The sequence below is a fragment of the Podarcis filfolensis genome (assembly GCF_964270895.1).
Source record: "Podarcis filfolensis genome assembly, chromosome: Z".
Classification (NCBI taxonomy): Eukaryota; Metazoa; Chordata; class Lepidosauria; order Squamata; family Lacertidae; genus Podarcis; species Podarcis filfolensis.
The window spans coordinates 22,221,824-22,235,887 of NC_139617.1; the positions used below are offsets into that span (position 1 = coordinate 22,221,824).

General features: G+C 43.7%; 1 protein-coding gene across 5 annotated transcripts in view; it reads right to left on the reverse strand.

Moving 5' to 3' along the window:
• Nucleotides 1-13,564, reverse strand: part of LOC310754314 (uncharacterized protein) — a 72,581-nt gene extending 59,017 nt beyond the window's left edge. For 3 of the 5 annotated variants that reach the window (XM_083596154.1, XM_083596155.1, XM_083596156.1), the window contains exons 1-2: nt 13,377-13,564; nt 5,882-6,039 (exon numbers count right to left, since the gene is read on the reverse strand). In XM_083596154.1, the coding sequence (XP_083452280.1) occupies nt 5,882-6,039; nt 13,377-13,509 (291 nt within the window). In that variant the 5' untranslated portion in view covers nt 13,510-13,564. Of the gene's footprint in view, nt 1-4,683; nt 6,040-10,807; nt 10,921-13,096; nt 13,277-13,376 lie in introns of those variants that run through there. The other 2 variants (XR_014543704.1, XR_014543705.1) reach the window with 2 other exon arrangements.
• Nucleotides 13,565-14,064: the final 500 nt, after the last annotated feature.

The window sequence follows — 14,064 nt, forward strand, 5'->3', positions numbered from 1 at the left end:
GCCATGGCTTCCTGGGGTTGTCAGTGCTCCAGTCCCCAGCTCTCAGGAGCCATCAAACAAGGATGTCTCAAATATTATTTTTTGGGGTGGAAGATAAGGGCTGATCAGTTCACCCCAGTACTCCAATAAGAGTGTTTCTGGGGGGGGGGGGGCTTCTGGATATGCATATGGGGTTGTCCTATTTTAAAGTGGCTTGGACACGGGTGGCGCTGTGGGTTAAACCACAGAGCCTAGGACTTGCCGATCAGGAGGTCGGCAGTTCGAATCTCCACGACGGGGTGAGCTCCCGTTGCTTGGTCCCTGCTCCTGCCAACCTAGCAGTTCGAAAGCACATCCAAAGTGCAAGTAGATAAATAGGTACCACTCCGGTGGGAAGGTAAACGGCATTTCCGTGTGCTGCTCTGGTTCGCCAGAAGCGGCTTAATCATGCTGGCCACATGACCCAGAAGCTGTATGCCGGCTCCCTCGGCCAATAAAGCGAGATGAGCGCCGCAACCCCAGAGTCGGTCATGACTGGACCTAATGGTCAGGGGTCCCTTTACCTTTACCTCAGTTCACTTAGAGCAATCGGGTTCATCAAAGTAAATGGGGAAGCTATTCAGAGCATGGGCAGACTTTTGTTAGGGGGGGCAGAACCGACATGATTGGTCAGTTAGTTAAGTATTTCTATTGTTTTACTTGATGGGGGGAGCTGCCCCTCCACACACACACCCTGGCTATGCCCATGATCCAGGGATGGACGAACTGCATCACAACATTTGGATAAGTTCAAATTTTGATAGATAGTTGCATTTTGGTTTGCAGCTATCTATCAGAGAGTGTGAATTAGGTAGGTTCTCATTCAAATGCATTTTGGTTTGCAGCTATCTATCAGTGAGTGTGAATTAGGTAGGTTCTCATTCAAATGCAAATTGAATTGAATTTCTCTCTCACCCTTTGAACTATGAAGGGTGGTGGCACTGCCAACAGGGTTTCTCCTGATGATCTTAATACCTGGGCAGGTTTATGTGTTGTATGAAGGTATTTCCCTGTTTGTCCTCAATCTCTTGTACATTGATTTCATTGGATGAAATATTTCTTATAACTACTTTATGCAGGCAATTTTCATACCTCATTGACTTCAGCAACAAATTCTATATTCATATAGAAAAGCAAGTCTTGGGTTCAGGGTTGCCAACTTGAATAAAATATTGAGGGGCAGATAAGCCCTGCCCCACATAATCGACACAAGATGTGGTGCACACACCCCATTTGAATGGCAATGCCCATAAACTCTGCAGGGACTGGCCCCCTCAAATATTTTATTGGAGGGGCCAAAGGAACCTCAGCCCCCAAGAATTGGCTCCTACGCTTGGGCTACACAGACTTGAATTCATACAAGTCTCAGAATTGATGAATGGAGTATAGTTGCACTTGTTCCAAACTGCCACAAGGTGGAGCATTCAAATACATTTGGGATGCAATAATATTACTGTATAATGTTATTTCCCCCCCAAGAAAAAGGAAGGTAGTTAGAAAGGGGTTGTGAGTTATAATGTGTGGTATACAATTCCCACCTTTTTATTCCAGTAAACAGGTTCATTGTTTTCCCCCTAAAGCTTCAAAAAATCTGAAAATGTATTTGACCAAAATCCAATATTGGGGGGAAAGAAATATATGTGTGTATGTGTGTAACTGCTTTTAACCCTGTCTAGCTCCAGCTTTACTTAACAAAGCATATGAATTTATTGTTTTAGGGGGAGAAAATTAATTGACTTAAGTAAAGGTCTGTAATTGTGCATAAACCATAGATTCACTTGATATAAACAAAAACCACAGCAGCAGGTTCTTAAAGCCTGTAATGGCACTGAGAAACAATCCAAGCCTATTTATTTACTTCACTGATAAACACCTAAAATCACTGTATGGACAGCCACTTTTACAATTTTTTTATTAACCCTCAAAGGGACTGTGGTATTAATGTCAGCTTGAGGGAAAATTCCCAACTCCACTGTTGGGCAAATAATGTTTATTAGGACAGACCAAAAGGTCACAAAATTGTGACAGGCTTTCAAATTCAGCAGAACTTTTCTGCAGGTGAGCTGTCACACAGAGAAAGGGGAGCTGGGGCTCAGAGGCTTTCTGAGCAGCGAGAGGCAACTCAGAGGGACCCTTGCACTCACAGGTGGCACATCAGTGAGCCTGCCTGTGATAATAAATGCTCTAATCAGAAAAGGAATTGAAAGGGTGGCTACATCCAGCAGCCTGAGGATGCTTAGCATGGCAGCCTGGGTGTTAAATGGGACCTGTGAGACCTCACCAACCCTGCCCACAACTAGGGTTAACTAAGGACTAAGCAGAAAGAACTAGAGGCCTATATTTGGCTCCTGGGCTTGGGATTCCATCCTTGGTTATTATTATTTTTTAGTCCTCACTTTCTACTGCTTATTAGATCCTGCCTCTGGTTTGCTCCTCAGTCCCTGACCACTGGCTTGCCCATTATGACTCCCAATGCCTGCCTCATCTTAGGTCCCTCCCTGACACCAGGGGACCTCTCAAAACTGATGCCAACCCTGGCTGGAGTAATTTTAAACCTTCATATAAGGGTGCTCCAAAGTTCAGTTTCGGTATGTGATCATGCAATTGTGTTAAGGGACCTGGAACTCTGCCAGTAAAAAGAGAGAGAAAGTTAACTCTAAATAAAGTGCCTGCATCATCATCAGTGTTTCCTGAGTCTCCTTTGGTGCAATATTTTACAGCAACACTCCCTGAATTCAACACTGTGGTTACCATTGTACTGAAGATATAGCTCTCTGGTCCAGATAGGCACATAAACAAACAAACAATGAGGAAAGGGGCATTTAAGTTGGCTCTGCTAGGAACCTTTTGCTCACATAGCCAATTTCTCTATCTAAAAAAATTTTTCTTTATGGAGCATTCAGTCAGCACGGGGGGCGGGGGAGGTTGCTTTTTATATTTGCCTTCCTCATTGCTATCAAATGCTTTAAAATTCTCCATCCGATTATGAATTTAGATGCCAGAAGACAGCCTCTATGATGTAGTTGTTAGAGTGATACAGGAGGGGGGAAGATGAGGGGCAACACTGCACCAGAATGCCTCCCTCTCACTGGCAAGAAGTGGGGGGGGTGGTTTCTGGCACTGGTGGGAGCAGTGGGGCAGGTGGGAAAATGTCCTTTGTTTTTCCACCGCCTGAGGTAGGTGCTTCAACCCACTTTATTGGTGGGCCTGCCCCAGTTTCAATGAAGGCAAAGTGGAGTGTAGGATGGCAGAGAAAAGCTGAAAGAGTAAGGGAGAGAGGACAGATAATGACACCCCCCCACACACACGCTGACTTCTGCCCTGCCCACTATCAGCATGGCCCCTGACAGATAATTTATGAAGAATGCAGTCCTTGACAGGAAAAAAAAAATCCCTGTCCCTGAGGGGATATATTGCAATATTTTATGGCAGCTTCCACTTGCCAGTGGCTGTTAGCCATGATGGCCGACCACAAAGGCAGTATGACACATGGCAGTTACTGAAGATCAGAAATGTTGCTGCATGAGGTGAAGGACAAGATGGTGCCCCCTCCTAATTCCACATTTCAGAGCCAACTGGGCTGGCAGTTGAATCTTATTTTGGTGGGGCAGCATTGTCCACCGCACCTGAGGCAGCAGGGCCAGATTAGTGAGCCCTGGAGAGGCCATGTAGCAACAGCTGGGGGCTCAGGAGGAATAACCGCAACTACCACCTGAGGCAGTTGCTTAATGATAGGGCCAGCAATGGAAGAGGGGCTGTTGAGAGCCAGTGTGGTGTAATGGTTAGAGTATCAGACTAGGTACCTGGGTGATGAGGGTTCAAATCCCTATTCAGCTGTTAAGCTCACTCGGTGATCTTGCGCCCAGTAACTGTGTTTCAGCCTAACTGACCTCACAGGGTTGTTGTTGTGGTTTAAATGAGGAGGGGGGAGAACCATTTATGTTTCCTTGAGCTCCTTGGGGGAAATGATGGGACATAAATGCAACAAACAAACAAACAAACAAACAAACAAACAAACAAACAAACGTACTGCCTTCTTGCCCTACTTAAGGGATGTGTCCAATTGACCACTTTAGGAAAGAAAATACTGCCCTAGATTGGTCCCTAATATGATCCAGCAGGATTCTCTTCATTTGTCTCATGCTTAGGAAGCTGCTTATTCATGTGCCCCTCGCACTCTTTTCAGCTGACCTTGTGAGTGTGAAACAGCCGGCGAAGTGTGCCCTTTGTATTTGACATAATTTTCAGGAAGGAGACAGAAGGCCAGAGGCTTTGCAGGTGTACCTGCGATTTTTTTCCCTTTCTATTTTTGACATAACAGCCTTATTTTGGGTTTACCACAAAGCAACAAAATTTACCCTTCAGTGTACAGAAGGTTCTAACTTGTAACAGTTCAGGGATAACATCCAAATATAAGCCATTTGTGTGGGTTTCACATAGCCTGTTTAAGAATTAACTGGAGCAGGTGTAAGTTGCACCTGCACTTTGGAACACACCAACACCCAAAATCAGAATGGTATCAACATTTTGTTCTTTCAAGTGCCATATATATATATATATATATATATATATATATAGTCAGACTTTTTAGGGGTAGCATTTTTGGATATTTTTCATGCTGATTTTGCAGAGGGATTTAATGTATTCTTATTGTTGTAGCAGCATTTAGTTTTTTATTTCTTTTTTTGTACAATACTACAATATTTTCAAACTGGGTGGTTTATAAATACAATAAGTAAATAAATGAATCATTTAAGAAAGTTTCAGTGTGGCATGGTGATCTGCAATAGGGCAGTCCTATAATGAAATGGGTACGTTCAATTTTGTAAATTTACAAAAGATTGTGAAATAACAACAAGGCTGTCCTAATTAAAATAAAAATTGGCTGCAATTCTTTTCTGTTCTCTTTCTTACATTTTTAAAAATTGGGACCACACAAAGCAATAAAACAACAAAGTGATAACAAAATACATCAAAACACTAATATGTTGCATATTCAGAATATCACTGGGATATACAATTTATTCCTGTATTGTGGGGGGTTGGACTAGGTGTCCCTCCTAACTCTACAATTCTATTATTCTAAGACACAGAGGATTATGCTAGCAAATGCAGAGACAATAAATCAGTTTGGGGGTTTTTACTCTGGGTGCCAGCTTTGACAGGCAGGTGAGGCAACCTATTTCTCAATCACATTGTGTCAATATGATATCACAGGATTGACAGCTGGGTTGTACTCCCCACCTGTTAAAATCCTTTGCGTGGGATCCCCAAACTCGGAAACCACAGTGCAAGGGGCGTTGTCAGCCTAATTTCAGGGGTTGAAAGGAGCAGCGGGAAATGGCTCACAAAGCCCTTTGCAAGCCTCAAAAACTGGAGGTTGAAATGAGCAGCACACTGTGGTTTCAAAGAGCAGTCTAAGAAGGAGAAGCAGTTTATATTGATTCTAAACTGCTTTCCACTCCTTGAGCAAGGCATGCTCCTATGGCCCATTGGGAGCACACCTTTTGCCAGCAAAGGAGCAATCAGCAGCCCACTCTAAGTGGCTGCTTGTTCTTTTGAAGCCCTGCTCTTACCCGCTGCACACCTGACATCCAGTCATTGCATATCCTGTAACTTCCTGCCAAAATCCATAACTGGTTTATTTATGTCCTGCTTTTGTTTTGCCGTAGCCCCCCTGGACAGGCAGCAATAATGTGTTAACAACAGGGAAACATTGCAGAACCAACAAAAACAGAATAAACTCACCACCCATGCACTAATATTATGTCAACCATATGTTGCAGAATTCTCCTGCAATAAAACACCAGTCTTTTCTGGATTAGAAAGGTCCTTGGATGGAAATTTGTGTTACTTCACTTACTGCAAAATTGCTGAGTGGGGCCTTGGACATCTGCCCCAAAGTCATGTTCTGACAACACCACTGAATGCTTTGCAGCAGAGGTGGGGACCTGTGGGCACTACAGATGTTGCTGAGCTCCAGCTCCAGTCTTCCTTGGCTATCAGTCATGCTGGGTGAGGCTGATGGGAGATGAAGACCAACAAGTAGCCAGTCATTTTAACCATCGTTTTGTACTGCTTTTCATTGTGTTTTATCATTGTACACTATCCTGATTCATCATATGGTAGCATACAGGGTGGCCCCTAGGTAGGTATACTGCTTTAGAATCCACTTTCTTTGTTCTTGACTCATGTTCACTGTCATCAGTCACAGTATCAGTAAAGAAAAATAATCCTTTTATCTGACTCCACTGTTCTTTCCAACTACCAACCTGAAATTTAACTGCCACTTTGTTGTGTGCCACTAATGTGTACCCATATAACCTGTTGTGATGAATTTCATTTATTCAACTGTATACCTACTTTGGGGGCACCCTTTATAATGCCTTTATAAACAAACAAACAAACAAACAAACAAACAAACATAAGACAGACCACAAGTTCTCAATATCTGCTTCATAGTTTTGTTCTCCTGCCAAACCTGTAAACCACCATTTCCCCTTTTTTACAAATGGAGACTAGGGAACTGCATTATCTTTGGGGAAACCCCAGTGAATTCACATCTTCCATATCTGAATCCAATTGTCTGTCCACACTGTCTCTCCCATAGGGATGAGGGAGAAACTCAATTTAGTTTGCATTTAAAGATGAATCTATACCTAATCTTCACTTTCCAAAACAATACATGAAACAAGAAAACAGACATTGTTCACAATTCACACCTTCCTTCCTTCCTTCCTTCCTTCCTTCCTTCCTTCCTTCCTTCCTTCCTTCCTTTTTAGCAATTCAGTACTCCATTATGCACATTTTGGGGGAGAGTGAGCATAAAAATGAATGTACCCATGAAAACAATATACACAAATGGATTGTATGAAGTTACACCGCTTTCCAAAATGTGTATATTAGACAAAGTGCATACAAGCATATGCATATTATGAAACATTTGCATTAAAATGATGCTGAATTTAACAAGGACTAATTTTTCCCCACTAAGCAACCACTGACTCTTGTAGACATATTTTTTCCCCTCCTTTGTGGAGGGAAAAGCAACCGATGACTAGTTTGCAGGGAAAAAATTTTGCTTGTGCCATTTCAGCTGCTTCCCTCATCAACAGGCACCCTCGTCATCAAGGTACTTTCCCTGGTGTGGACAACAAGGAGTGAGATAGAGCAAAAAGTTGCCTATGGCAGGACAGCAACCTTATTGCTCTGCCTCACTACATTCCAGGCAGTTTTTAGCCCTAACTAAAACAAACCGACCAAGGAGTTGTCCTTTTACTCCGGGTGAAAGGTGAGACACTGCACTGCTAGAGCCACCAAGCAAGAGGCCATTGGGAAATCAAGAGAAGCCCAAGGATAAAGAAGGTGGGGTGGGGTGGGGTGGAGGCGTTTGACAGGTAAATCTCCGCTCAGCCGCACGAGGGCCAGGAGATTGGACAGGGCCGTCTGCAATTGCTCTCCAGCATAGCTATTCCTCGGGGCCAACAATGCACAGGACCAACAGATTGATGAGAGAAGAAGGAGCAAGCTGGTTCTTCTTGCCCACTTGTGGCAGAAACAAAAGGGTTGCTGGAAAATGGAGCCCCTGAGGGTGGCGTCAGTGCCAAAGGCAATTGAGAGGGAGAAAGAAAGGTCTCCAGTGACACCCCTGAAAGCCAAGGTAAAACATGTGGTGTTTTGGGTTTCTTTTGCTTGGTTCAGCCGAAATCCAGTTTCTTGCAGTATTTCTTCATTTCCTTATGAATTTAGTAGAAGTATTGGTTGGCTTTCCCCACACCCCATATATATGTTTTTAAATTGCAACAATAGTAGGGTTTTTTTGGCAATTGAGAGAGGGATTCTGTATTGGATTTCTTTGGGAAATATTTTCCTAGACACTTGATTCTTTGGCCAAATTGGTCTCTGGTGCAATAACACCATTGGGCTCATGACAGGTAGAAGAAGCTGTTGTGCAGTAAACCCAGCTATCTATTCCAGAATTGCCTACTTCAACTGTCATCTATCTTTCACAGCCCTGGCACCTCAGATTTTTTAGCTAGAGGTTCTGGGGTTGGAACCTGAGGTTGGAACCTGAGACCATTATTTTTAATGTATTGTGTGAAGGATGAAATAGTATCACAAACACACACATGCTCCATATACAGAAGCTGACTGGTGGCAGAGCATCTGCCTTGCATGCAGAAGGTCCCAGGTTCGGTCCCCGGCATCTCCAGGTTGGGCTGGGAGAGACCATTGCAAATCTTGCTAATGTAAATTATTGCAAAGCAACTTCTCCCATTATAATGCATTTTTGCATGCTGTTTTCACTAATGTATGCACTTTGATGCAGACTTTATAAATGCATTGTTTTACGTGTTACTTGTGGTACTCTACTGAAAAATTTGAGGTAGTGTGCATTTAGAAATATGGTTGTGTTCTGGTTTGTCAGGAAGAGTGGATTTGGTAGGTTCGCCTTTAAATGCAGACTAAATCCAATTTCCCACCCATCCCTATGCAAGGATGACCTGGCCTGAGACATGCATATGGGAGGAGAGCATATGCACTACCATTGAGTTAGTTATCCCAGAGCCAAATGCACAACACCCCTTCACTGCAGTTCATTAGGCCCAGAGAAGATCTACAGGCTCAGTGGCAGAGCATCTGATTTGTAACCAGGAGGTCCCAGGTTCCATCCTCTACATCTCCCGGTAAGACTAGGAATGTCACCTGTCTGAAACAGCAGAAAGCTGCTGCTTGCCAGTGGGCAGTGTGTGCCTTATGAGAGGAACTTTGCCTTTGAAATGGCCTTTAGCTCACAGTCATTTGGCTTATTGCTATAGGGCAGGATTTGTCATGGAAACTTTAAAAGCTATTGATGGAATGTCTTGCGATTCAGTGCTTTTACAATTCTCCACAGTGTTTGGTTAGCAGAATACAGTAATTACATAGGTGTATATGTTGGGGGATTTGCCCCCCCTTTCCTTTTTACTATGTTGCACAATTGGTAATCTCAGTCAGACTCTTCTCCTTTTTCTTCAGCTACACAGTTCTCCAATTGCAAAAGAAGCAAAATTTATCATTATATGATTTTCCTGTAAAGGTGAGGATTTTCCTCACTTCTCAAGTCACTTTTCAGTCTTGAAAACAAATTATTTTAATAATAACAATTCCACATCTGTATCAAAAAGATATAAGAACAGGGTGGCGAACATTGATAAAAGAGCTTTCATTATCTGTACAGTGGTACCTCGGGTTAAGAACTTAATTCGTTCTGGAAGTCTGTTCTTAACCTGAAACTGTTCTTAACCTGAAGCACCACTTTAGCTAATGGGGCCTCCTGCTGCTGCGCCGCCGTTGCACAATTTCTGTTCTCATCCTGAAGCAAAGTTCTTAACCCAAGGTACTATTTCTGGGTTAGCGGAATCTGTAACCTGAAGCGTATGTAACCCAAGGTACCACTGTACTGTATTCCCTTCGCATGCATAAGAACTAATATATGCCTCTCACAACTAGCCATTATAATCAAAATATTGCTGTATGGAGGAGTTCTCCTGTTCCAGACACTCCATTCAATTCCTCCTCCTGATTTTTCTCCTCTCTCCCCACCCCACCTAAAAAATAAAATAACCCAATATTATGTGGCTACTTAATATGTTCAGTCCTTGTTGGACTGTTTCAGGGGTTTCCTTCCCTTTAGGCCCACCCCCAAATATATTTTTGCACTTATGCAAACTTCAGGGCTTCCCCTAGTTGGCTGATTCCCCACTCTTATTGGGCTGCTTTTGACTGCATAGGTGAAGACACTCAAACAGAGGGAGCATTGTTACTACTCTGGGGCTGAAACTGTCAAAGGCCTAGCGAATGCATGGCTATGGCAAGATTTGAACTATGACATGGTACTTCTGATCTCAAGTTCTTAGCAATAACCACCACATTGCGCCATTTCTGTTGGCTTCCTGTTGCAATATGGGAAAACACCCACAGCATCAGGGTGACCCAGGCTTACAGTCAAAGAGCCTAATCTGGGCTCGAAACAGAGACAATTTCAGGTTCTGGACGGAATGCCCCTACACCCCTATGTAGATCTTAAGAGCTTTCTGATGCTTGAGGTGCTAGGCCAGGCTTCACCAACCAGCCGCATGCTGCCTGGGGCTATTGGGAGTTGGAATCCAAAAGAGCTGAAAGTCACTAGGTTGGTGAAGATGGTGCAAAAATGAGAGCCAAGTGACATGTCCTTCTTTGTGCACTGGCTTCCTGCTTATGTTTGAAGTAGAGAGTAGCCTGGCAGAGTCAATTCCAGGATTAAGTGGAACTCTCGGTCTAGTGTTTTATGATCAATAGCTTAGTGGTTGAGCAAATGCTCTGCAGATAGAAGGTCTCAAGTTCAACCCCCAGTATCTCCCATGTCTAAAATCCTGGAGAGCTTCCAGCAGTCAGTGGATACCAGGGACGTGGACCTTGTGCACCTCCAAAACTTGTTACAGCTGAATTCTCACCAGCCCCAGGCACAATGTCCAGTGGTCAGGGGTGATGTAGTCTGACAACATACAGAAGGCCATAAGTTTCCTATACCTGGTGTAGATGATATGGAGCTAGATGGCCCAACAGTCTGAATATGTAAAGCAGTTTCCTGTGTACCTCCTGGTTGAAGAAAGGTGGTAGCTCAGTGGCAGAGAACATGGTAGAATGTCACAGTTTGAGTCCCTGGCATCTCCAGATGGAGCTGGTTAAGACTCCTCTGAAACCCTGGACAGACACTTCCAATCAGTGTAGACAGTACTGACCTGGATGGGCCAGGAGTCTGACTAACCTTAAGGCAGCTTCCTATGTGACCTGGTGTTGGGCAGTTGCAGCAATGATGATCCAAAGGGTGTTTGCAGCAGCTTGAAGTCACCATATCCTACAATCTCCTGCAGCAATTTCCTGTAGAAATTTAATAAATATATAAATAAAGACACAGCTCACCCAGACACAGTTTTCCCTGTTACAGTAAGGTGTGTTTACATATTTAAATTATATCATATTAAAATTTGCAGGGTGTGTGTGTTTGTGTGTGTGTGTGTGTGTATTAGGAATGCCATGCATCTGGACATATCTGGAATACCGCAACCCCAAGCAGTGTCCAGGCAAAAAAATTCTTTGGGAAATTTTGCATGCAACAAAACAAAACTCAACTTTAGGCAAAAAAAAAAAAAAGCTCAACAACTTTCCTGTCCAGATTTTAACTTTATGAAATATGGCAACCCTAATATATGTGTGTCCACACACATGGACATTTTATGCAAAAGAGGTGCAGTGGTACATCGGGTTAAGAACTTAATTCTTTCTGGAGGTCCGTTCTTAACCTGAAACTGTTCTCAACCTGAGGTACCACCTTAGCTAAAGGGGCCTCCTGCTGCTGCTGTTTCGCCGACACGCGATTTCTTTTCTCATCCTGAAGCAAAGTTCTTAACCCGAGGTACTGTTTCTGGGTTAGTGGAGTCTGTAACCTGAAGCGTCTGTAACCTGAAGTGTCTGTAACCCAAGGTACCACTGTATCGTCTTTTTGGGTCATGCACAACTTTCCTTTCATCCTGGTTCACTTCCATTATCAGAGCTTGAAGCAGCAGAAACAGCCAGAGCAATTGCCTGTGGAAAGGTAATGTGCAGGGCACAGTTATTATTTACTTACTTACTTACTTACTTACTTACTTACTTACTTACTATACTACCCTTCATCTGAGGATCACAGGGCAGTTTACAATATTAAAAGGCAAAAATACATAGCATAGTAACAAACAAACAAATCAATAACTCTCCTGCACAGTTTAAGAGATTGTTTAACTAGCCAGAGTCTGAGAAGAGGAAAGATATGTAATGAGAGCGTGAGGTGAGCCTCCCTGGGAAGGCCATTCCACAAGCAGGGAGCCACTACAGAAAAGGCCTGTTCTCATGCTGCCACCCTCTGGACCTCTCTTGGAGGAGAGGGCCTCAAAAGGTGATCTAAAGGTCTGGGTAGGTCATATGGGGAGAGGCGGTCCTTGAGGTATTGCAATTGGTGTTATAAGCTCAAACCATCCTGCCCACAACCTGGCCGCTGAATTCTGCACCAGCTGAAGTTTCTGAACAGTCTTCAGAGCCATGCTCTTACTTTTTGTGTCTACTGACATCAGGATTCTGACTTCAGTAGGGCCCAGAACTGGGTGAATATGTACATTTTGGCTTCTCTCAGCTTCTCCTGTTTTGTTTTGTTTTAAAAAATCTTAAATTCAGTTATTCATATTTCCACATCAGTCTGTGAGATACACACACACACTTCATGAAAATTCATCAGCATTTAGTGGAAATGTATCTTAATATATACATCTTGGAAAGCAATTTTACCACTACAATGCATTTTGTATGTTTTTTTCCATGAATCTCCCTTTTTATGTGCACATTACCTCAGCATTTTGGTACACGTGGTATACGACATTTTGTACACATCCACCCAATGCTGTGGAATACTCTGCCAATAGAGATTCAACAGGTGCCTCCTAAATCAGTCCTTAATCAGTTCTGCTCAGCTAACCTTATGCATCTTTCAGAAAAGCTTATAATTTTATGTGGTTTTATACTATATAGATATTATTGTAAACCACTTTGATATTTTTCATGATATAGCAGTGTGTGTGTGTGTGTGTATGTGTGTGTGTGTGTGTGTGTATGAATGAAAATGAACAAAAGTGATTTGTTGGCTGGAGAACTGCATTGCAAAATCTGGAGACGTGAATTTCAAAGGATGGCTGCATTTTGGTTCTTGTATTGATTCAGGAAGTGTGGGTTAGCGAGATTCTCCATTAAAAGTGAACGGAACAGATTTTCTCCAACATCCCTAGTAGCACAAGGGCTGTGGAAGTTTCCAGGGCAGTGGAGAGGGGGAGTTCAACATTAGATCATCATACTCCATGTGGTGATATACATAACAATGTGTGCATGTGGTATGTCAAAAAAATCAGTGTCAGAGCCGGTCTGTGAAGCTGGTCATCACTTCTCTTGTGGTTCCTGCTGCCTCAACTGTCCCCTGCGTCCTGCAGAGGGCAGCAAACCACAAGAGCAGGCACTCAAGAAAGCAGCCTACTGGGGAACTTTCCTTAGTAATATAGATACCATGAGCTTCTTGTTTTAAGCACCAGGCACCAGGCTGGTACGATATGAGGGAGATGCCAGTGCGAGATGCCTTACGGTTCTTGCTAGGAACTTCTTTCCCTCTTTCTTGCTCCTCCGTTGGGCTCTCTCTGCAGGCAGGGCCATGCTAGTTCTGTGGAAAAATAAACTGTAATCCCCATAATGGGGGGGGGGGGATACGTAAAGCCACAAATCCCCAGAATGGGGTGGCAGCAAGGTGGAGGGCTGCTTACCTGAATTTAGGAATACAGTGCAAGGGCTCTGAGGCAGTTGTGATCTTGGTATATCGTGATGTTTAGCTGGTAACATATCACGATGTTGTACACCAGGCGCCATTTCATTAAGTCCATTTTCTGTTCCTATCATGATCTGTCATAAAATGGTGCTGTTGCATCCCTCAGTGAAGGCAGTGCCCGGGCTCTGGCAAGTCACTGCCAGGGCTCTGACCACATCCGGGAAGCCTCACACTGCCCTTCCAAAGCCGGAAGATGGGGAAGGAAAGACGGGCTCTAGGACCTGCCAGAGCCCTAGAGCTGGCACCTTGTTTTGCTGCAATGCGGGGATCCGGCACAGGGATCTCGGCTGAAGTGGCACAAAATTGTGAAAATTCATAATTGAGAAGTTCCATTTAGGCGTGCCACACATTGGCTTAAAAGATTATTAAAATCTGTCCATTTTATCCCCCTTTGGGGAGGCAGTGTGAGGGATCTGGGCTGTTTCCAGAACCCCGACATTGCTTTCCCAAAGCTGGGAAAACCTCATTTGATCCTAGCTTTGGTATCTTTATTTAACTGCTCTACACACCTTCACTGGGACCCTTGCCCCACCTCCTCTAAACCCTCCAGGCTGCTGCCCAGCTCTGCCTTTTGAACAGCCACTGCCCTCAGCCGGCGCTAACTTAGAAGCTGCTGCTAGTGGCGT